Source organism: Typopeltis vanoorti, chromosome 12 (genome assembly GCF_054136105.1).
Source record: "Typopeltis vanoorti isolate ZY-2024b chromosome 12, IOZ_Tvanoo_1.0, whole genome shotgun sequence".
NCBI classification, from domain to species: Eukaryota; Metazoa; Arthropoda; class Arachnida; order Uropygi; family Thelyphonidae; genus Typopeltis; species Typopeltis vanoorti.
Window position 1 is genome coordinate 103,824,030 of NC_143560.1, and position 22,846 is coordinate 103,846,875.

The following is a 22,846-nucleotide window of genomic DNA, read 5'->3' on the forward strand; positions in this document are numbered from 1 at the left end:
TAAACAAGCTAAACGAAGCTTGTAAAACATGACATGACAATAAATATACAAAAGACAAAAGTGATGAAAATAGGAAGGAACAGAACTATCATCTCAGCCACTCTAAACGGAGAACAAGTAGACAACTTCATATATCTTGAATCAAAACTAACAGAAACAATAGATGAACTCAAACCAATCAAACACAGAATAGCAATAGGATGGACCACCATGGGAAAATTACAGAAAATCTGGAAAACAAACAAGAAAGATATCTAAGCAAGCCAAAATCAAATTATATGAAGCAATAATTATACCAACAGTCATATATGGAACAGAAGCGTGGAGTTAAGAAAAGAGATGAGAAAAAACTGCTGGCATTTAAAGTGAAATTCTTAAGAAAAATAAACAGAACAAGTTGGATAGAAAAGAAAACAAACATCACAGTCAGACAATAATTATTGTATAAAAAGACAATAATAGAAAAAATTAGAAAACAACAACTGAGATGGTTTGGCCACACTGTACGCATGGATGCAGACAGACTCCCTAACATGCTAATCAATACTTTTTCCAACTGAAAAAAATAAGACCCGGAAGACCAAGAATTACCTGGCTGAAATTAATAAAGAACATCTCGGGATGCAGAACATATAAGGAACTTTTTCGAACAGCAAGGAATAGAGAAGACTGGGGGATCCTGCTCAAGAGAAGACTCAACCCGTCTTAGATGGAAGAGAAGAAGAAGAGATTGGTAAAAGCTTATGTAAGGTGCAAGAGAAAAGCTGTTCAAAATGAGAAGTATATTAAGATGTAAAGAGGACATTTTTTACAGAGCAATGTTTATATTGTGCGTCTGCAGTTACAATTGAAGGAGGTACAGGGAAATAATGTGATGTAAGATAAGGGTACCTAGTATCCCTGCTCTTATTTATTATTTATATGCACATTATGAAAGAAAGTGGCATTAAACTGATATCAAAATCAGTGATATTCAACTCAGCTCTGTACTTATGTAGTTGACGTTATAATTTAAATAAATCCAGCATAAGTCTTCCAGATTCCTTAACTAAATTGAATAACTACTGTAACAAATTTGGCATTAAAAATCAGCAATAAAAAGACTTTGCTTCTTTGCATAGTCTTTTTATTGCTGATTTTCATGGCAAATTTTTACCATAGTTATTCGATTTAGTTAAGGAATCTGGAAGACTTATGCTGAAAGCATCAACTACATTCTGAATTTAGAATCTACAGAGCAAGTAAACATGTCAGCTATTTAGTCACAATTTTTAGTGAAATGACAAATTAAATATGTAAATAGACAACAGGATAAACAAAACTGATATGGTAGGAAATAAATTTATATGGAATAAAAGAAAAATAAGTCAAAATACTAAACTAGCTGTATTAAGACTGTATTTGGACCTGTTTTAACTTATGGATATGAGAACTGGGTTAGAAATAAACTAGTTAATCAGAGACCATAGATATGAAAATTCTGAGAAAAATTAAAGGTGTGAACCGATGACAAGGCTCACACAGCTACTCTCATCCATAGTCTGGCATTGTAAAAACACCAAGAGGATGAACATGACTTCTGTGATTGAATTATTGTGTTTATGCTCGAGAGAAACACATCATCAAAGCAATTCTGATTGGTATCAAAACACTAACACTATAAATTCTTGTCTATCATGTAAGCCTCGACTTTACAAGAGGTTATGTAATTTCTGTGAAATGTATTCTGTAGCACAGAATACATTTCTTTCCTTAAATTAAAGAACAAAGAAAAATCATGATAAATCAAAAACTGTATGATTAAATAATAATAAATAAATAAAAAGGCTGATAAAATTAGCCTTTTATTACCTCATAGGGAGTGGACAAGGCCTTTTTTTTAACCTTATCTATCTTTCAGAGACTGGGCAGGCAGTTCATTCTCTACCAGTAGCCAATCAGAGATAGCTGGCCCATGACATCACTAATTATAGGTGGCAACCGATGAACAGATGGGCAAACAAGTGCTGCCTTCTCTTGGTACCTAACCTTAACAGGATGTGTTACTGTCTGAAATAATATGGTTCTACGGTCGATTTTATTGGGTTTATGGGACAAAAAAAAAAAAAAAAAAACGAGTTTCCAGGAGAAAAATGCTGTTTGCCTGTGCCAGAGATCAACTAACTCAGGAACCATTCGAAGAAAGGCTTAGAAAAAGTTCCTCCAGTCAACTTTGGACAGCCTAGCACAGAGGATGCAAGCATCACTGAGCTATACAGGCCCTGTATGATGAATTGTTATGCAATTTGGTAAAAAGCAGTATGATATAAGATGTGAAAAAAACATCCATAAAAATTTTAAATAAATAGATCAATTCGGTAACAGATGGGTACATAAAGACAGTGGTCAAATGAGATTGTCAAAGTGCCTCAATCAGGAATGTGGTCACCACTCATACCAATGTTCCGTGACGTTTATAATGGTGTCCAGGCACTTGCTTGATAATAACAACCGTTACTGCAAAGCAGCTCTCCTAAATCCCTCAAAGTTTTAGGAAAGGGGACAGGGAATGCAGCATTGTCTACCTAGAACATCCCAAACTTACTCAGTAGGATTAAGGTCAGGAGACCCGACTGGCTGGTCCTTATGTACGGTAGTCTCTTTTTAAGATATTGGTCCACAAGCTTTGTTCAATAAGGACAGGTATTATTGTCATGTGGGGTAAACATCTCCCCTATTACAATCACATATGGATGAACATATGGGTTCAGGACCTCATCTCTGTAAGTTGCAGCATTCATGGTTTTGCTAGGAAGCACTTCCTAGTTGGTGCATCCACCCAACAAGATGCTGCCCCAAACCATCACACTACTTCCATCATAAGTATTGCTTTCATGGATATTAAAGGGATGATAACATGTTCCTGATTCTCTCCAGATCAGAGCAAGCCTGGTATCGCTTTGTAGAGAAAATCAAGACTAGTCTGTAAACAGTACCCACACCCATTGGTCTTGGATCCAGATGAAGTGGAGCCTGGTGCATTTCAAATGGTCTCTCCTGTGGCATGGAGATAGAGGCATGTAGACTACAGATTGCCTAGCATACAGAGCACCTTCATGAAGCCTTCTGCGGACATTGGAAGCAGATACCAATGTTCCTGTAGCTGACATGAAGTCAGATGATTCAAGGTAGCACTGCTGTGGTTGTAGCTCATGACCTGCCTTCACTTATTTTCAGGATGTTGTTTGTGACTATTGCAATTGGTTCCACAGTCTGTGAATCACTCACATGCAACCATCTAGCTATCTCTGCCTTACTTTGCCAGCCTCTATTCTTACAATGGCTGACCACTTGAATTCATCAGTTAGACGATGTCTTAGAGCCACATCTAAGAAATTTTCTATCATAAAATGTCTTGTTTTTATTCCAGACATGAAACAGAAAACCACTTCAGAATGTCTGCTTTTATACCACGGTTCATTTGCATGTACTGCTGACAGCACCATTCATTTGTATATGATAACCAGACTCAACGTCACTTTTTACATAATGTACCTGACTTTCATAAATCCTCCCCCTTTTTTTTTTTATCTGATCCACACACAAAAGGCTACCAGACCTATAGCACATCTCTTCTGGATAGAATCGAGCAATCACAGAGAGGATTTTGGTGCTCCACCCCAAATATGGGAGCGATATTCCATGGCTGGGTTTCGATTTGGGCTTTAGTTGCTGTGAAGGTGTGAAGTAGTGTCTTGTGCAAAAAAGTACACCAAGCTTTTTAGTGGCAGCAGAAGCTATAGTTGAAATGTGGATTTCAACTATAGCTTCTATAGTTGAAAACTCAGACTGACCTGCACCTCCAAAGATTGGAGGTGCAGGTCAGTCTGAGTAGAGAAATCTGATCATTTTTAGATATCTCAGTATTACTGAAAGTGTAAGGGATAGGGACGTGAGCTCTTTCTTGCAAGAGATCAGACAGGACTGAGTTTTGATGACATTGAAGTTTACAAGGTTGTCCTTGCTCCACTGGGATATAGCTAGGAGATCAGAGTTCAGGTCACTGGTCATACTTGTAATATTGAGCACTATAATATTGTAATATTGATACTTGAGCACTACAAGGTTTGTCGAATGAAATTTCACCCGAGTTATTGCAATTTTTCTCTTTGTTTTTAATTTATGGAAACCAATTTAGTTGTGGGCAAACCATCAAGACATCCAGAATTGATTTTGAAAGGACTAAAATTGATTTTGTGGCAGTTATGCCATCTAGTCTTTTACAGCTCTGTGAGCCATAACTTTTATCCAACGGTCTGTTGCATTGTTACAGAAAAACTAGTCTCCTGGCACCTTACTTTTCATCAAATTCTTGCATCGATGATATTGCCAAGTTCCCCTTGCGTGATTGTAAACATACAGATATTCAATGCTTCAACTTTTTGCAGGAAGAGAGCAGAAAAATCTTTTACTTTTGCCTTTTCCATTAGTATCTACCCTATAGCCTGGAAATTAATCCATATTTAATTAATTTTCCAGAAGTGTAACAAGTCTTTACCATCCATTTTTTTTTTTCATTTCTTTCTTAAGTAATGCAGAAAGCCATTAACGCGCTGAACTTATATACCACCTTGAAACCTCTTGACTAACAAATGGTCATCAATATGGATTTTGCTATTGTTAATAAGCAGAATATTTTCTTTCTTATGTCACCTACCTTTGGACAAATGCCATGAAAAAAGTTTACAGAATCTCGAGCTGTTGCTGTTGATATCTCTGAAACATTTGATCAGGTTTGGCACAAAAGGTCTAGTAATCCCATCGTGTAGATATGTCTTCCATCTTCTGTAACTGATGACAGCTTTCTATCTGGATGCATATTACATATAATGGTAAATGGATCTTTATTGCACTAAACAAAATCCAGAAATTTCAGACTATCAACTTCAACAACTGTAAACTTTGATCTCTGAACCATTCTACATGGTGTGCCTTGTTCTATCTTGTTAATTTCAATGCTAGTAAAACCTAGTCTTGTCTTATTTCTCACAAAAAAAGAACTCTTTTCTTCCATTCTTAATTTTCAGAAAGTTCAATCATTTAGGCAAGATGAAATTTCTCTTCTTGGATTACTTTAACCTCCATTCTTTCTTGACATAAACATATTACAGATATTGCAACTTTGGCATCCAAAAATTAAAACTCAGATGAACAAAGTTGAGAATTATGATATCACCCTGTATGTTGAGAAAAATTTCTTATCAAGGGATTCGAGGAACACCAATTAGCTTTGTGAATTCCATTTATTGCTCTCCTTGCCATGAGCATATCTGACTTCATAACTTCAGACTTGTTTTTTTTCTCTGTATAATAAAGAGATTGGTGTTGCAGTGAGTCGCACTAATGGGTTATTATTCTGTTTCATTTCTAATTTCTCATATGCAGCTAACTTTTAAATTGTTCTTATTTTTTTATAGTTTTGAATTAGTAAAGTTTTCAAATAACACCAGTTTGTACATGACCAACTACATTACTGTATTTAACAAAGTTAATCATATAGTTTTATTTATTGCCCAGGTCGGTCGCTTGGAAAATGTGATTGGTTGGTATCACAGTCATCCTGGCTATGGTTGTTGGCTTTCTGGTATTGATGTTAGTACTCAGATGTTAAACCAGCAATTTCAAGAGCCATTTGTTGCTATAGTGGTAAGTCGTATCCTGTTTTCTGTCTTGTAATTTATTATACATGGGAGCCATGTATGGAGAGCAGCAAATAAAATGCACTGAAAACAAACTGAATTTTAGAACTTTCTTTAAACGAATACTTGCAATTAAATTCATTATATTATTATATATAGGATTATAAATTAAGATGCATGGAATGAATAATTGAAACTTGTTTGATTCAATATTAGATAAGAGGATCCCTCATTCCTCCTGTTCTGAATAGGATTTTATATGCTTTTCAGTTCTTTTGTTTCAAAATCTCTATTTTAATGTTCGGTAATTTTTAATGTGCATATAAAATTAACATTTAGTTTCAGTTAATGTAAAGTTTAAAAGAACAGGAACTCAGATAGGTCTGTTATCTGTTGTAACAAGAAATTGTGATGGTCGGGCAAAAAAAATAATGAATGTAACATTAAAGATGTTGGCAAACTTGTTAAAAGACATAATTACCGTATATTATCGCATATAATGCGAAAAATTTATGGTCTAAAGTTAGGGGTTCGCATTATATGTGGATCTTAAAAAATATAACATCTTATTAGACTTGCACACACAATATATACTACCTAATGCCTATGCAGCCAAATCTACTTGACCACAGTTCATTTTAAATATTATTCGTACAGAAACATAAACGTTCATCTTTTGAAGCAGGATTTAAATTGTGTGTCATGCAATTTGCAGAAGAATATAATAACAGTGTTGCTATGAGAGAATTTGTTGTAGCAGAGAGTAATATTAGACTTTGGCGTAAGCAAAAAAGACAGTCTTGACTTTTGACGATGATGACAACTACTACACTGATGACGCAATGCCTACAGATGAATTTATAAATGAAATGTTTGATGACTCAAAAGATGAAGAAGAATTTAAAGGATTTTGACATTTTGTTTTAAAATAAATATTTCTTTCGTTAATTCGTATTGTATTTTGACATTTTGTTTTAAAATAAATATTTCTTTTGTTAATTTGTATTGTTTTATTTATAATGTTAGGGAACAAGATTAACAGATCACATTATACGTGGACATGATATTTTAGGGCTTGTTTTCAAACAAAATTTCTAGTTCGCATTATAAATATATAGTAAATATGATTGAATGTTGTAATTTAATGATTTTAAATCAAGTTGTAGGTGACTTCAATTTTTAGAGTGATGTAGTATGATTAATTCAATCCATGACAAATGACTGTGCCACATTGTCAGATATATTATCTATACAACTGCAAAAAAATGACAAGTAATGTTTACAAAAAAAGAAAGAAAGAAAGTAGACATAGAGTGCTCATTTCAACCAAAAAAAAATTATTCATACATTTAATACCGTTATGTTGACCTTGCATATTTTGGAAACAGTTTTATAAAGAGCAGACTCAAAAAGTAATGGCCAAATCAGATTAATATGTGGAGAAATTAGACAAAGAGGTGGTTGGCCAAGTAATTAATGTATCTGCTCTTCAACCAACGGATAGGTTCAAATCCTGCCATAGGTATGGATGTTTGTGATTGTCTTTAGGTGGCAGATGTATTTCATTATCCCTGTGAGACCATGATCCCACTTATTGGAGGTCTGAAGTGACTTGAAAAAGTTTTTAATTTTTAATCTCAAGGAGCAAGGTTTCTGGACAATGTAAAAAATAAAATTAAAAAAAGATACAAAAATCCTTAGCTGTAGTAGCATACTATAGGTTTACAACCCTCCATGGATGGAAGACAAAACAGACCAAAGGAAGGCTAAGCAAATTTTCTTACTGTGTAGCAAGTAAAAGGAAAAATCACCATGGAAGAATGTTCTCAGTGAATGTGTCAGGAAAATTCAGATCTGTTAGAAATATCCAGATTCTTAAGGGATCATTTCAATAACGTAAATATTCCAGGACCTGTTAGCTCTCTGGATGTATAGAGAAAAGTAGATGAAATAATATATATGACTGAGCTAGATATATTAAAGCTGTTGCAAGATCTTGATTTGAATACAATAATTGGACTGGGTAGACTAGCAGTACTGAAGTAATGTTCAAGAGAGAGTTAGCAATGCTGCTTATCTTGAGTCTTAACACATATGATTTCTAATAAGTGGAAGGACAGCAAGATAATGCCAGTACGAGGAGCAGAACTGATGCAGCAGATTATATATTAATCAGTATCTCTGGTGTGGCATGCAGTCATCAAGGTTATGGAAATGCTGATTGGAAATTACATCTAGGGTTGGGGAAATACCACTAGGATCCTTGATAGGGACAGCATTAGTAATCTGCTCATGTTCTCTAATAGAGTGACAGCAGAATTAGATAAGGGAAGTGAATATACCACGATACTTCTGGATCTTTCCAGTATATTTGACAGCAATCAACATGTGGGGTTGTTATACTAAACTTACAAACTTAGAGCAATGGGTATTCACAATAAACTTGACATGGATAGGAGAGCAGATGACTGACAGGTATCAGAAAGTGATATATGAAGGCACTGCTTCTAAGAAAAGGAAGGTGCCAATTGATGTGCCACAGGATTCTGCACTTCAGCCATTATTTAACTTATATATTAATGATATTGAGGATGAAATAGAGGATAATATTCAGTGGGGTGGTGATGATACTAAGTTGGGGTGAGTAATAAGAGACATCTGTTATCTAATTCAATATCTATCCATGCAGGTTTACTGTAAAGACTATAGGGAAGATGATAATAATGAGTATCTGTCTCTGAATATAAGATTGTGCATTATGGACAAAGAACATTGTGTGTGGAGTATCATAATAACGAGAATTTACTGCAAGTAATCAATGAAGTTAAAAACTCGGGTTATAGTGGGCAGTAAGTTACATTTTAGAGGGTGCATTGTTAAAATGGTTATGTTATCTCATCACATAATTATACTGTTGAAGAGAACACCAACTTATAAGGCAAAAGAGGTTATTATCTGACTTTGCAAGGCTTTGATAAGACTTCATCTAAACAGTGCATAGATATTATTTTATTATTATTATTACGTGATACCGCCAAGGGAGTCCAAAGACTCATCGAGGGAGGGTACCTACTCGACAACTCTCTGTCTCCATCACTCAATCCACCAACTACAACAAAATGCAACTACACCAACACTATCTACCGCCCACCACCACCACTAGTATTTTCACAGACAATCACAAACATCCATGCCCACGGTGGGATTCGAACCTGCAGCCTTTTGGTTGGTGAGTGGGCAGGCCAACCTTGCCATATGTACAATGAAGTTAAAGATGATAATCCTTGATTATCATCTTTAACCTCATTCCACCATCTGATAATTTATTCCACAATTTATTGCATATGGCATCACAAACAAAGGATATCCCATTCGGAAATCACTCCTCTACAAGAAGTAAGTGTTTTATGAGATATTACTATGATTAATATTCCACTCATTGATGTTGCTCTCAGAGAAGCACTTGCTATCATAAAGTTCAAGTATGGTGAAATTATCTGGTTCTAAGGGGTGGTGATTTCATAATATTATGAAGTCCTTGACTTCATGATATATAACATATACCCTCTCCCGCTCAAATACCACCCTCACCTTCTCGTGGTAGAACCTGTTATCACAAATGAGGCTCTGGTGACCAGGTATCGGTGGTATAACTGAAACATCTACATGAAAGTAAATGCGTGTGTATAAAAAATGTATGTCTGGATGCTGAGGTAGCAGCCCTACCACCAGAATAGGAACTCTTTGGCTAACAATCTGCAAGCCTCCAAAAATTTAAATATTGTTTTCAAGTCGGATAAATGCAGAAATCAGATGGACTCCTTCATATCGACTAAAGCTTGGAAAATTAGGACACAAAGTGGCCAATGGAATGTTAAAACTATCAAAAAGTTTTAACATTCCATTGGGATGTTAAAAATAGAAAGAGATGGAAAAATATAAAATTGAATTATTGGGGGTTAGCAAAGTAAGATGGAATGGTATTGGTAGAATAAATTTTAATGGGAATGTGTTTCTTTATTCAGGGATGCCCAATATAACTGATATACATTAATATGGAGTTGGAATCCTCATGAGCAAAAGATTTAGTTAAGCAATGATTGGGTGGGAACCAATTTCAGAGCAAATATCTTAACAGTAAGTCTTAAAAATAAATTTGGAAGGCTAAGAGTTGTTCAGTGTATTCCCCAACTGAGAATGCATCCTTCGAAGAAAAAGAAAAGTTTTAGTCTGCTTGATAAGACCTTGATGATGACACATGGTAACGAGAGCATACTTCTCGTGGATGACTTCAACGTTAAAGTTGGTGCAAATAATGATGGGCTAGTAAGCATGGTTGGGAGAGAGAAATATAAATGGAGAAATGTTGGTGGAACTGTGTGGCAAATATAACTTAGTATTAGATGGCACAATCCTCCAGCATAAGAGAATACATAAAGTAACCTGGGTGTCGCCATATAGCAAAACACAAAATCAAATAGATCATATTGCCATCATCCAGAGGTGCAGGAAAATGTTATTAGATGTCCGCAATAAAATAAGTGCTGATATTGACTCAGATCATCATCTAATATTGGGATCTATGTAGTTAAATATTCAAAAAAATCATCAGGGGAAAGCATTTAATAGATGGAAATTTGATATTGCTAAATTACAAAATGCTGAAGTCTGTAATGAGTTTAAAATAAAGTTAAAGGAAAGTATGGATATGATTTTAATGGAGGAGTGGATATAAGGAATGATGATATAGAGGCTAAAATAGAAAAATATAAAAAAGGCCTTAATCATATAGCAGAACATGTTTTAGGATATGCTAAAAGAAAGAAAGATAAACAAAAAGAAGAATTGGAGACTACTGGATGAAGAGGGGGGGGGGCTGAAATTATATGCAAGTAATACTCCCCAAAAGGAAAATGAACTTAAAGATAAATATAAGATTTTAAATAAAAAAGTTAAGAGAAGTGCTAGAAAAGATAAACAGCAATGGTTTGAAGAACTGGCATCAAGGGCTCAACAAGCTGCAGACAAGTATAACAGCATAGAGTTACACAGTATTATAAGAAGTCTTTGTATGGAGAAGTCACACAAAAGAATGTCCCAGCAAAGTATCTCAATAGAAAAATTCTAGTGTCAGCAGAAGAACAACTGGAAAGGTGGAGACAACATTTTAGATGAATTAAAAATTGATACTGCCCACCATCTAAATTTTAGATAAAAAAGGCTATTAAAGAAATGAAAAATTGGAAAGTGGCAGGACATGATGGTATCACGGCAGAGGTTCTAAAATATGACACCACAACAATCACAGATATGCAGTACCCACTATTCCAAGATATATAGGGAAAAGAGACACTCCCCAGGAATTGAAATACAGGAATAATGGTAAAAGTACCAAAGAAAGAAGATTTAGAAAAGTATATAATAATTGCTATGTGTCATTAGCAAAATTTTCTGTAAAATTATTCTTTCAAGAATCTTTAATATTTTAGATGAGAACATAAGAAGAGAGCAGTCTGGCTTTAGGCCAGATAGATCATGTATAGGCCAATTAACACTTTAAGAATGTTTGCATAGTTGCTAAAATTTTTATGGTATATTCATGTAGTATGCTCATTATAAAAGTGAGCAGTTGTATGGGAATAAGCATAAATTGAAATCATCATAGTATTTTGCTCATTACAACAAAGTTCGAATGTATATGTAGCAATCTTATATCTGCTGTACTATACCACTCTAGCATACAGCTTGCATCTCTTGAAATCCACTGTTGTTATTCTATATTTTTGAATTGTCACTTATATTGAGTTTGTTCTGTAAATTTTATATAGGAATTTCATGGAGACACAAGAAAGTAATGAACTTTCTTGTGTCTCCATGTTCATATACAGGTAGTTCCAGGTTTACAAGTTCTTTTTTTCCTGATATCAAGAATCGACAAAAAATTGAAAATATGAACATTAATTGCAATAAATAAATGCTGAACATTTATATATACGTCATTTCAAATCTTGCACATAGCTATACAATACAGTACTACTCTATGTTCATTCAGGCAGAGGAGAGCATCTAACTGACTCATATAAGATAAAGCAGTTACCATGCTCATGTTACAAAGAGTGGTTGTGTTGCTCTTGATTTTCACTGTCTTGTCTCATTTCATATTTATCTGTTTTATTAATACTGTATAGGAAGCCAAAACAAATTAATACTGTAGAGCATGATGTTAATAAAAAGAAACTGCTTAGATGAACCGTCAATGAATGTGCATTTGATGATTCTGTATTATTATAACTTGCTTGATTTTAAAAGCTATGTTTTCATTTCTGTGGATAAATAAATCATTCTTTAAGTATAAAATATTATTTTGTTGACCTTTATTCTATGACATTACTATGGTGAAATTTCATTGTTTGGAAACATAACTCCTGTTTTTAACATTAAGGTTGTGGGAAATAATTCATACTTTACAAGTTTTTGCTTTACAAGCTTATGCTAGGAACGAATTAATTTAAAAAGTCAGAAACTACCTGTATCATTTATTAATAATAATATTGGTATTATTATTAAACCATCATAAAAATTAACAAGTTTCTCGTTATTTACAAAACTTCGTATGTTTAGCCATATTATCATGTGTATGTATACGCTTGTGAATTTTGTAAATTTAATGAGTTATTCAAATATCTGTTCCTATTTCTGCTCATGGTTATTCAAAATGTAAATTTATTCACATTTTGAATGATTTTATAATTGATTGGTTCATACATACGAATTAATTATCATGCTTTTCAGATTGATCCAGTGAGAACTATATCAGCTGGTAAAGTGAATTTGGGTGCATTCCGAACTTATCCAAAGGTAATTATATTTATTTGTTGCCTTAATTGAGTAATTTGTGGTTCAAAAATTATTGGCATGAGTGAAACTTCACTTACAGATGAGGATATAGGAATAGAATAAGAGAAGTATAATATTTTCAATTAGGACAAAGGAGATAGAGGGGGAAGAAAGTAAGTCCTACAAGGATCATAATTAAGAATATAAGTGGTGGTGGTAGTATGGAGACAGCAGTTTTGAGGCTGTGTGGTGGTGTGAGAAAAAGACTAATAGAATAAAAAATATAGTTAGAATTAGGCAGAAGAAACATCACATGGAAAGAAATAAAAAAAGAGAATTTATACAGTTCCTAAGCACATTTATCTTAGGGTATATGAAGTCAGGAAGACTTCACGCATATGCAATTTTGATGTCTAGGAGATAGATAGTTTTTAAAGAATATCTTTGAAAAGTGAAAATCAGAAATACTTATATATGAGGATCATTTCAGAAATTTTGCACAAACATGACCAGTGGGATGAAATAAGCATTTCTACTTTCATGTTTGTAAGCCAGACCCTGAGTAAAAACATTATATGCTTGTTTTCTCTTTCTGGTATTTTTGTTCTGTGAAATAAGACTTAAAAATGAAGGAAGAATCTGACTCAGGATACTGTGCAGTGCCTAGTGTTTCATTCATCAAAATTTAAACCTTATATGGGGGAAGATAGATGCCAAGTACATTCTCACCTTCCCCATGTACAATGCATACATGAGCCTTCCAGACATTGATATGTTCTCTGATTTCAAAGTACTTCTGTGGGAAATGCTGTACTACCATTGACAAGGTTTATAAAGTGATCCTTATTGTTAATATTGAAAACTAAATCCAGAATGGAAAACTTATACAAAGTGAAACATTTCACATCTATACATAATTTTAAGTGAAGTTTGCAAATTAAATATGGAAATAAACAAAAAAAAAAAAAAAAATATATATATATATATATATATATATATATATATATATATATATAAGCAACACTTTTGTGGAGAGTTAACGGAAAACATTAAGAAAACTGGTTTGCTGACAGGAATATGAGATTTATCCCCAAATGTTGTGCAGTGCTGATAAGGGGGGGAATGGAGATTTTACATCAACGATGCCTTAAATGTATTTTTTTAAATAAATATTTGGTTTAACATGGATACAGTGTGCAGAATTTTTGAAATGATCCTTCATATAATAATAAGAAATTGAAAGTACTTGCATCAACTGGAACTAGCCTTTTGACATACACTGCTTGGAAAAAAGTCACCAGACAACCTCCCCCCTCCATGTGCAAAATGCATCTTGCCACGTAACAAATCACATGTTTGTAGCCAGTATAAATTGGAGGAATATGATGCTCTCAAGTTAGTGCAGCTGTGTTTGGGTGAAATGGCCACAAGAAGGGAACTGACAGAGTTTGAAAGAGGCATTGTAATACAGTAACAATCAGTAATACCATACTGAGATGGAAGCACAAGGAGTCAACTACAACTACTACCCACATACATACTCACCGAGCATGCCATCTAGGATGCTGTGAAGGATATTATGACAAAACCATCATTCGTCTGCCGATATGTTGAATGGAGTTCCAGGATCGACTGGAATATGAATCTGCACAAAAACATTCAGAAACAAGGCTCGCAACTTGGTTTCCATGGTAGGACAGCCCTACATTACCCAAACCAACTTGCAGCGGTGCAAAGAGCATGTACAGTGGGACATGGAAGCTTGTAAAACTGTGTTATGGATTGATGAATTGTGCTATCCCCTTATTCAAGCAAATGGATGGGTGTAGCAGATGCCCAGCAATGTCTCTTACTAGGGTGCGTAACCCCAACTATGAAATTTGGAGGTGACGGCTTGATGGTATGTTCCTGGTTTTTGGCCTCGGACCTTTTTTTTACCCCTCATACATGCATATATATATATGTGTGCATGTGTGTGGTTACCACCCATGAAAGGTTATTACTAAACCTATAGTACATTTGTATTTTTTTTTTGTGATGCCACAAACATTGAACTCAGAAAGGTATCTGGACAGTGCAATACTTCCTACTTTTCAGCGTTTCTGTGGAACTGACCATTGTCTCTTTCATCAAGACAGTGCATTGTTTCATAAGCCTGCTGCTGCAACTGTGTAGTTTGTAGAAATAAATGTCACCACCCTTGACTGGCCTCCACAGAGCCTTGATCTCAACCCTGTTCAACACCTGTGGGGTGTCTGGATCATCAGGTGAAGTCAAGGGACATCCGTTCAACAGTCCAAGACCTCATTACATGCCTACAGGAAGAATTGTCTGAAATTTCCATTGATCGATATCATATGCTTGTGGAAAGTATGTCCCATAGCATCGCTGCAGTGAAAGAAGATCCTATAGCTTATTAAGGTGATTTAAACCTCACACTATGATGTCCATTGGTTCTTTCCAAGCAGTGTGTAATTGCAGCATGCTATTAATTTCATTGATATCACTGATTTCAATTTTGTTTCTTTCCTTCCAAAGGTTTCAGAAGATTATTTTTGATTTTTTTTTTTGGACTAATGTATAACATATTTGAAAAGATTAGCATGCATCTTAACCACTCTGCTCAGAACAATTTTAACTCATGAAAAAAATATATATATTATATGGGATAATTGTATCAATAAAACTATTTTATGTTATGGAGAATTATTTTATATTAAAAAAAAAAGTGTTCCCAGTATATAGTGCTGTAGACCACTTCTAGCCATATCTAGCATGCATGTACCTAATTTTGAATGTTCACATGAAATTCATGTGAGATAAGTTACAAAATGTTTTTCATATAATATAATTTAGAATTAATCAGAATTACAGTAAATGGCTGAAGACTGCATTCTTTATCAGAATTAGAAAAACAAAGATTATTTATAAAAATTACTGCTGTTAGCCAAATTGATCAGAATCTATTTTACTCGCTGTTTTGTGGGAGAAAAAAATATGAGAAAAAACTCCTTTATGAAACTGGCTAATTCACCTTCAGTTGAAAATCCATTATGAAAGTTCCTTACACCTTAGATGGGATTTAAACCAACATCTTATCAACCAAAGAGTATTTTCACTTAACTGGGCAGGAGCCTTATGCAAAACATATTGAAAATACTGAATTGTCATTAAGTATTCAGAGTTAATATTAATTATTTTAATCATAAAAATTTAATGAGTTAATATTAATTATTATAATCATGCTTATTCAGAAAATATATATCTTAGTAAAAATCAATAAGTATTGAAAAAACAATAATTTGCTATAGAATATTATAATTTTTCTTCTTCTCTAAATGTTTAAACAGGGATACAAACCTCCTGATGAAGGGCCATCAGAGTACCAGACAATTCCTCTTAATAAAATTGAAGACTTTGGAGTTCATTGTAAGCAGTACTATGCATTGGAGGTTTCATATTTTAAATCAAAACTTGATAGACGACTCTTAGATTCCCTTTGGAACAAATACTGGGTGAACACGTTAAGTTCTTCCAGTCTGTTAACTGTAAGTATGAATATACACTCATGAACCAAAACATTATGTCCGTCTACCCTAGTAGCATGTTGGGTCTCCTTTGTCCAAGATAAGCATTCGCACCCATCTTGGCAGTGACTCCACTAGACCATGAAATTCTGGTCTAGTGGAGTAACATCCTAGAGGTCAACAAAGTACTGACATCAATTGCAGATGTTCTTTCTGTGTAATCTCACAAATGTTTGATAGGATTCAAATCAGGAGAATTAGTTTGCCAGGGGCATGCAGAATGCTTTGATAATATGCTCTTTGAAACACACTTGCAGTGCAAGCGTGTTTCAAAGAGCATATCATATATAGGACATTGTCTTGCTGAAAGAGTCCAAATCCATCAGGCTGCATTGTCACCATGTAGTAAAGTAATTACTCCAAAAACAATCCCGAGATGTAGTGGTGAGGATGTATGTTCAATGGGAATGAGAGGATCTGATGTTGTTCACAAGAATAATACCTATACCAGGATACCACCACTGGCCTGTTTCTGGCCAACATTAAGTTAGGTTGGGTGGCCATAATGTTTTGGCTAATGAGCATATATGTAAAATGCTACTGTTTTAAGTATTTAATTAATTGATGTTACTGAGATAAATGCTACACTCAGCTTTCACTATAACAAACTCTTCTTATGTTCTGCAGGTTCTCTACTAATAATGTAATAGTTAGGAGTTCATTATTAATTTTTTAAGCTTTCTCCTAAATTTTATCTTTGTTAAATTTCTAATTTGATATCTCCTTTGCCTTCCAGCTTCTGGAATAGTCTTAAGTATCTTTACCCATCTGCATCTTAATCGTTCCTTCAGTTGATGTTTCTAATAAAATTTTCAACTTCATTGTAAATATCTGTTTAGCTAATCTCTTGCTTCCCAGATCTTTTTTGGAAATTTTATTCATGACTGTTTTCTTCTTCTTCTTATTATTATTATTATTATTATTATAAAAACCTCCATGGAGTCAAAGACTCATCGTGGGAGGTCCACTGTTATACACACAGTTTATTATACCATGCCTTAAATATATTCACTGTCTCTGCACTCACCACTCTCCATGCAAAAAAACCTGCTCCTCACTCCCTTGCTCACACCCTCCTTATACAGCTTCTGGGGATGACCTCTTGTTCTCCTGCTATCTTCACCCATTCTGTGCAAAACCTCCCCAACATTAATTTGGTAATAACTCCTTAACAGCTTATATGTCTCGATCATATCCCCCCCCCCCATTTCTGCAAATTGCATTTTGTCAATCTGTCTTTATACTCTACATTCCAGAGACCAGAAACCACCTTAGTCAATCGCCTCTGAACTTTTTCTAACGTATCTTTTTGAAAACCAGGTGACTAGATCTGTGAACAGTAATCCACATGTGGCCTGATCAAAGCCTTATACAAAGGAACCATAATATCCTTACTTCTACAAGTCAGTGTCCTTCTCATCATTCCCATTATCCGCTGTGTTGTCTTCACAATTTTAGTAACATGTCCACGAAATTTTAGGTCCTTGTCTACAATCACTCCCAGATCTCTCATCTTCTCTACCTCTTCCAAGATATTTCCACCAATTGTGTACTTTACATCTCATCTCTGCTTCCCATATTTCAAAACCTTACACTTCGAAACATTGAATTGACATCCCCACTCATTTACCCATTCAGCTAGTGTATTCTTCCTCTTGTAAAGCTACAGCATCCGCACTGGTCCTGATAGCTCTCCCCAACTTTGCATCATCTGGAAACAACTTCATATCACCATTCAGACCTCTCCAAATATCATTTACATACAAATTAAGCAGCTATGGACCCAAAACAGACCCTTGAGGTACACCACTGGTAACTTTCCTCTTCTGGGATATCGCTCCTCCATAGACAACTCACTGATACCTATCAGACAGCCAACCTCCAATCCAGCAAACTAATCTACTGTTCAGCCCCATCCACTCCAATTTAATTACCAGCTTGTCATGTGGCAATTTATCAAATGCCTTTGCAAAATCTAAATATACTACTGTATATGCAATACCCTTATCCAACGCATTTGTCACTTTATTATAAAAAGTAAGCAGATTGCTAAAGCACGATCTTCCTTGAGTAAATCCATGCTGGCCTCCAAAGAGTATTTTTCTGTTGTCAACCCCTGAATCTTAGTCCTAACTAACTAACTTCTCTAATACCTTAACCACAACTCCAGACACACAGACTGGTCTGTGATTCAAAGCTTTACTCTTATCACCTCCCTTATGAATTGGAACAATTTTCCACTCTTTTGGAACTTGACCCAGTGAGAGACTCATGTTGAAAAGATATGCAAAAACTATTAACTCTCTGGCACATTCCCTCAAAACACATGGTGAAATAGCATCAAGTCCCACAGCCTTATTTACATCAAGTCTATTCATTTCCTCATATACCTCCTGCTCGCTTACTAACAGTTCCTCCTCCTTCTTTCCCACTGCTTTCAAGTTCTGCATGATGGCACATTCACAAGAATGAAATACCTTTATAAATTGCTCATTAAATATCTCAACTATATCCTCTGCAGCAGTTATCATTCCTCCGTTTTCTCCAATCAATCCCATCCTATCATAATCATTCTTTCTTCTACTGGCCACATATCGAAAAAAACTCCTTAGGATTTTTTTTGGCCGCTTTAGCTAACTGCTGCTCATATTGCACTTTTGCTACCCTTATCAAGCGAGTTGCCTTACTCGCCTGCTCTTTGTACTTCTCATGCAACTGGTTGTTATAAATACTCATTTTGTGTTTACAACACAAAATGAGTATAAACTTGTGCTATAAACTTCCTTAATACCTTCTGGAAGAAGGTATTAAGGAAGTTTTCTTCCTTAATACCTTCTTCCAGATTGCATACCTTATCTCTTGATTCATCCATTTTACACCTACTCTATTTACCCTCAACCTTTGGAATACTGTCTGATATTGCCTCCACCAAATAGTTCTTGAGTGTAGCCCAAGCAGCATTGATATCCTTTCCATCCAGTTCCTCTTTCCAATTTATTATTACAAGCTGTTTCCTGAGCTTTTCATAATTACGATCTTATAATTCCACATATGTTCCTCTCTAACAGATGTCCTTGAATGACTAGTCACCCTGCAAGTGATACCCTCATGGTCACTCTCACCAACTGGTGGAAGATTTGACAACTCATTTATAATAACATCATCTGATGAGATGATCAAATCCAATACTCTTGATCCTCGTATACCCTCCGTTATGTGCTGCCTAAGGTAATTGTCTTTCAAAAACTCCAAAAATTCATTTTCTATACCCCCAGATCCAGTCTCTTGCTTCCATATTACCATAATTAAAGTCGCCCATAATGATCACTCATTTCTTGCTAACTAGGCCAATTTGCCTATACATTTCCTTCTCGTTACCCTCCATATTACCAGGTTTATAGCAATACCAAACTAAATATTTCATTCTGTTTACTTCTACTTCACACCATACTGCCTCAAACCATGGCCATTTGCATCTTGCAAATCCATCTTAGATGGGCACAACTCATCTGCTACCATTAACAGTACTCCTCCTCCCTTTCTTCCCTGTCTATCTTCACGTAAAATATCATATCTGTTCATCTCTATTCCTGTCAGGATGTCATCGTCATCTAACCACGTCTCACTTATACCAAAATTTTTGGGGGAAATAAACTCAAGCAAAGCAACAATTTCGTTCCCCTTATTTCGAATACTTCTAGCATTAGTGAATATACATAAGAAATTATTACTGCCCCTACAAGTCCTACGAACGTCACTCCTACAATGTTGACTCTTCAATACCTTCCCCAGTCACTTCCTCTATATTACCACCAATTCTACAACTTTCCTCACACCTATATTCACCAACAGTTTGTTCAGTTGATCATTGTATTCTATCTAAAAAAAATACTTTGGTGGTGGTGGTGGTGGGGGAGTGTCTGCTTAAAAAGAATCAGCAACCACTTTTTGCACACAGCAGCAACATGACATGGAGCTGAATCCTGTTGAAATATAAATGCTTCATTATCTTGGAAAAGATAACGTGTGGAAGGCTTCAGTTTGGGCTCAAGTATTTCATTTATGTATTTTTGAGCATTTATATTCCCATTAATCATGAAAATTCTGCCCACACCTTTTGATGTCATACAACCCCACTAAGTGGGTATTTTACAGTAGGTGTAATGCAATCAGGATGCAAATCTTTTCCAATTCTTCTCCTTACATATTTTATGCCATCACTACCAAACAGGAAGATTTTGGTCTCATCACTCCAAATAACACTGTCTCATTATTCCATTGTCCAGTTAACATGGGTTTTGGCCCAGTTTAATCTTTTCAACCCTTGTTTGAGAGATAAAAATGGCTTTATTCGTGGAATTCTAGCATTTAGACCAAATTCTTGCAGTCTGTGCCGAACAGTCCTTGCACTCAACTTCACATTGTATTTCACCATTTCATCTTGTTTACACCCAGATGATTTTCTTCTGTCATGTAGGCACAGTCTCTCAATTCTTCTATCATCACTTGCTGTTGTGCACTTTTTCCTGCCTTTACCAGTTTGGTTTTGTAGTGACTGAATCTCCTTATACCTCTTCAAAAATTTAGAAATGCCATCTTTGGTTAAGTCCCCACCAATTTCTCTTTTAATTTCTTCATAACTGTAGCCTTGTAGGGAAAAAAAAAAAAAAAAAAAAAAAAAAACGCTATCATATATTACTAGAGTGCTAGAAAAGTGCTAGTTTTTTCTTAATATGACTGTCTCCCAGATCTTCGGCAAGTTAATACAGCCATATTTGTTGAGATTTGGAGTGTGTTTTAGGGCTTCTGTCGCCTCTAAGAACAATCTCTCTGATTTATATGGGTTTCTGTGTAGTACTTTTGTGTTTTTCCAGTTGATCCTGTGTGCAGGGGTATCCAGAGCATGGTCTGCTAGGCCCGACTTCCCATAATGATATTTCCGGACGTATCGTTTATGTTCGCTGATGCGGATATTCACAGTTCTTCCTGTTTGACCGTAGTAGGCTTGATTGCATGAGCAGGGTACTTGGTAGACTCCTGGATGTGATAAAGGAGGAATGCTGTCCTTGGGTGAGCGGATGCGGGTGGCTAATTTGCTATATGGTCTGAATGTAGTGCGTAGTTTATGTTTATTGAGAATTCTTGAGATCTTTTCGGATGTGCCTTTAATGTAGGGGATGGTGACTGTTTTGTTGTAGTTCTCTGTGGTGGATGGTGGGAGGGGTTTCTTGGGAGTGTTTAGTATTTTGTTTATTTTTTGTGGATTGTAGCCGTTGGCCAAGAAGGTGTGGCATAAGTGAGTGAGTTCAGCAGTAAGAGCCTTGTCATTTGAACAGATTGCTCTCGCTCTATGGGTTAGCATTTTTAATATGCCATATTGTTGAGAAGGATGATGGTGTGATTGTTTGTGTAAGTATCTGCCTGTATGTGTGGGTTTTCTGAAAACTGAAAATGATAAGGAACCATCTGGGAGACGTGTGATGAGTGTATCCAGGAAGGGCAGACAGTTGTTGGCTTCCAGTTCCATAGTAAAGTGGATTTTTGGATGTTGGCTATTTAAATGTGCTAAGAATGTTTTCAATGTCTCAGGGCCATGTGGCCAAATAGCAAGCACATCATCAACATAGCATAGCCAAAGTGTTGGTTTGAGAGTGGCTGTATTGATTGCTTGTTTTTCCAGGCGTTCTATGTAAAAGTTGGCTAGGGGGGAGAAAGGGGGGGGAGCCCATGGCTGTCCCATATCATTTTCAGTTTTCAGAAAACCCACACATACAGGCAGATACTTACACAAACAATCACACCATCATCCTTCTCAACAATATGGCATATTAAAAACGCTAACCCATAGAGCGAGAGCAATCTGTTCAAATGACAAGGCTCTTACTGCTGAACTCACTCACTTACGCCACACCTTCTTGACCAACGGCTACAATCCACAAAAAATAAACAAAATACTAAACACTCCCAAGAAACCCCTCCCACCATCCACCACAGAGAACTACAACAAAACAGTCACCATCCCCTTCATTAAAGGCACATCCGAAAAGATCTCAAGAATTCTCAATAAACATAAACTACGCACTACATTCAGACCATATAGCAAATTAGCCACCCGCATCCGCTCACCCAAGGACAGCATTCCTCCTTTATCACATCCAGGAGTCTACCAAGTACCCTGCTCATGCAATCAAGCCTACTACGGTCAAACAGGAAGAACTGTGAATATCCGCATCAGCGAACATAAACGATACGTCCGGAAATATCATTATGGGAAGTCGGGCCTAGCAGACCATGCTCTGGATACCCCTGCACACAGGATCAACTGGAAAAACACAAAAGTACTACACAGAAACCCATATAAATCAGAGAGATTGTTCTTAGAGGCGACAGAAGCCCTAAAACACACTCCAAATCTCAACAAATATGGCTGTATTAACTTGCCGAAGATCTGGGAGACAGTCATATTAAGAAAAAACTAGCACTTTTCTAGCACTCTAGTAATATATGATAGCGTTTTTTTTTTTTTTTTTCAGATAGAGGGCGCCAAAATCAGGACTCTGGTCTTTGTGTTGCTGCTACAATTTTAAGTACACCATGTTGTTTTAGTCTCGCGTATCGTGACAAACAGTGGTTTTTGTGCTCTGAAGATGCTGGTTATAATACCAGCGAAATATCAGCATCAAGTTAATAAATTAGTTATTTACTTAGTTTCTGTGTTCTATTATACCGTTAAAATAATAAACA

The 22,846-nt window shown here is 35.5% G+C and overlaps 1 protein-coding gene across 1 annotated transcript in view; it reads left to right on the forward strand.

Moving 5' to 3' along the window:
* CSN5 (COP9 signalosome subunit 5) overlaps window positions 1-22,846 on the forward strand; it is a 34,578-nt gene that overhangs the window by 9,294 nt on the left and 2,438 nt on the right. The window contains exons 3-5 of the mRNA XM_090402081.1: window positions 5,557-5,685; window positions 12,471-12,536; window positions 15,866-16,063. Coding sequence (XP_090258207.1) covers window positions 5,557-5,685; window positions 12,471-12,536; window positions 15,866-16,063 — 393 coding nt within the window. The remainder of the gene's footprint in view (window positions 1-5,556; window positions 5,686-12,470; window positions 12,537-15,865; window positions 16,064-22,846) is intronic.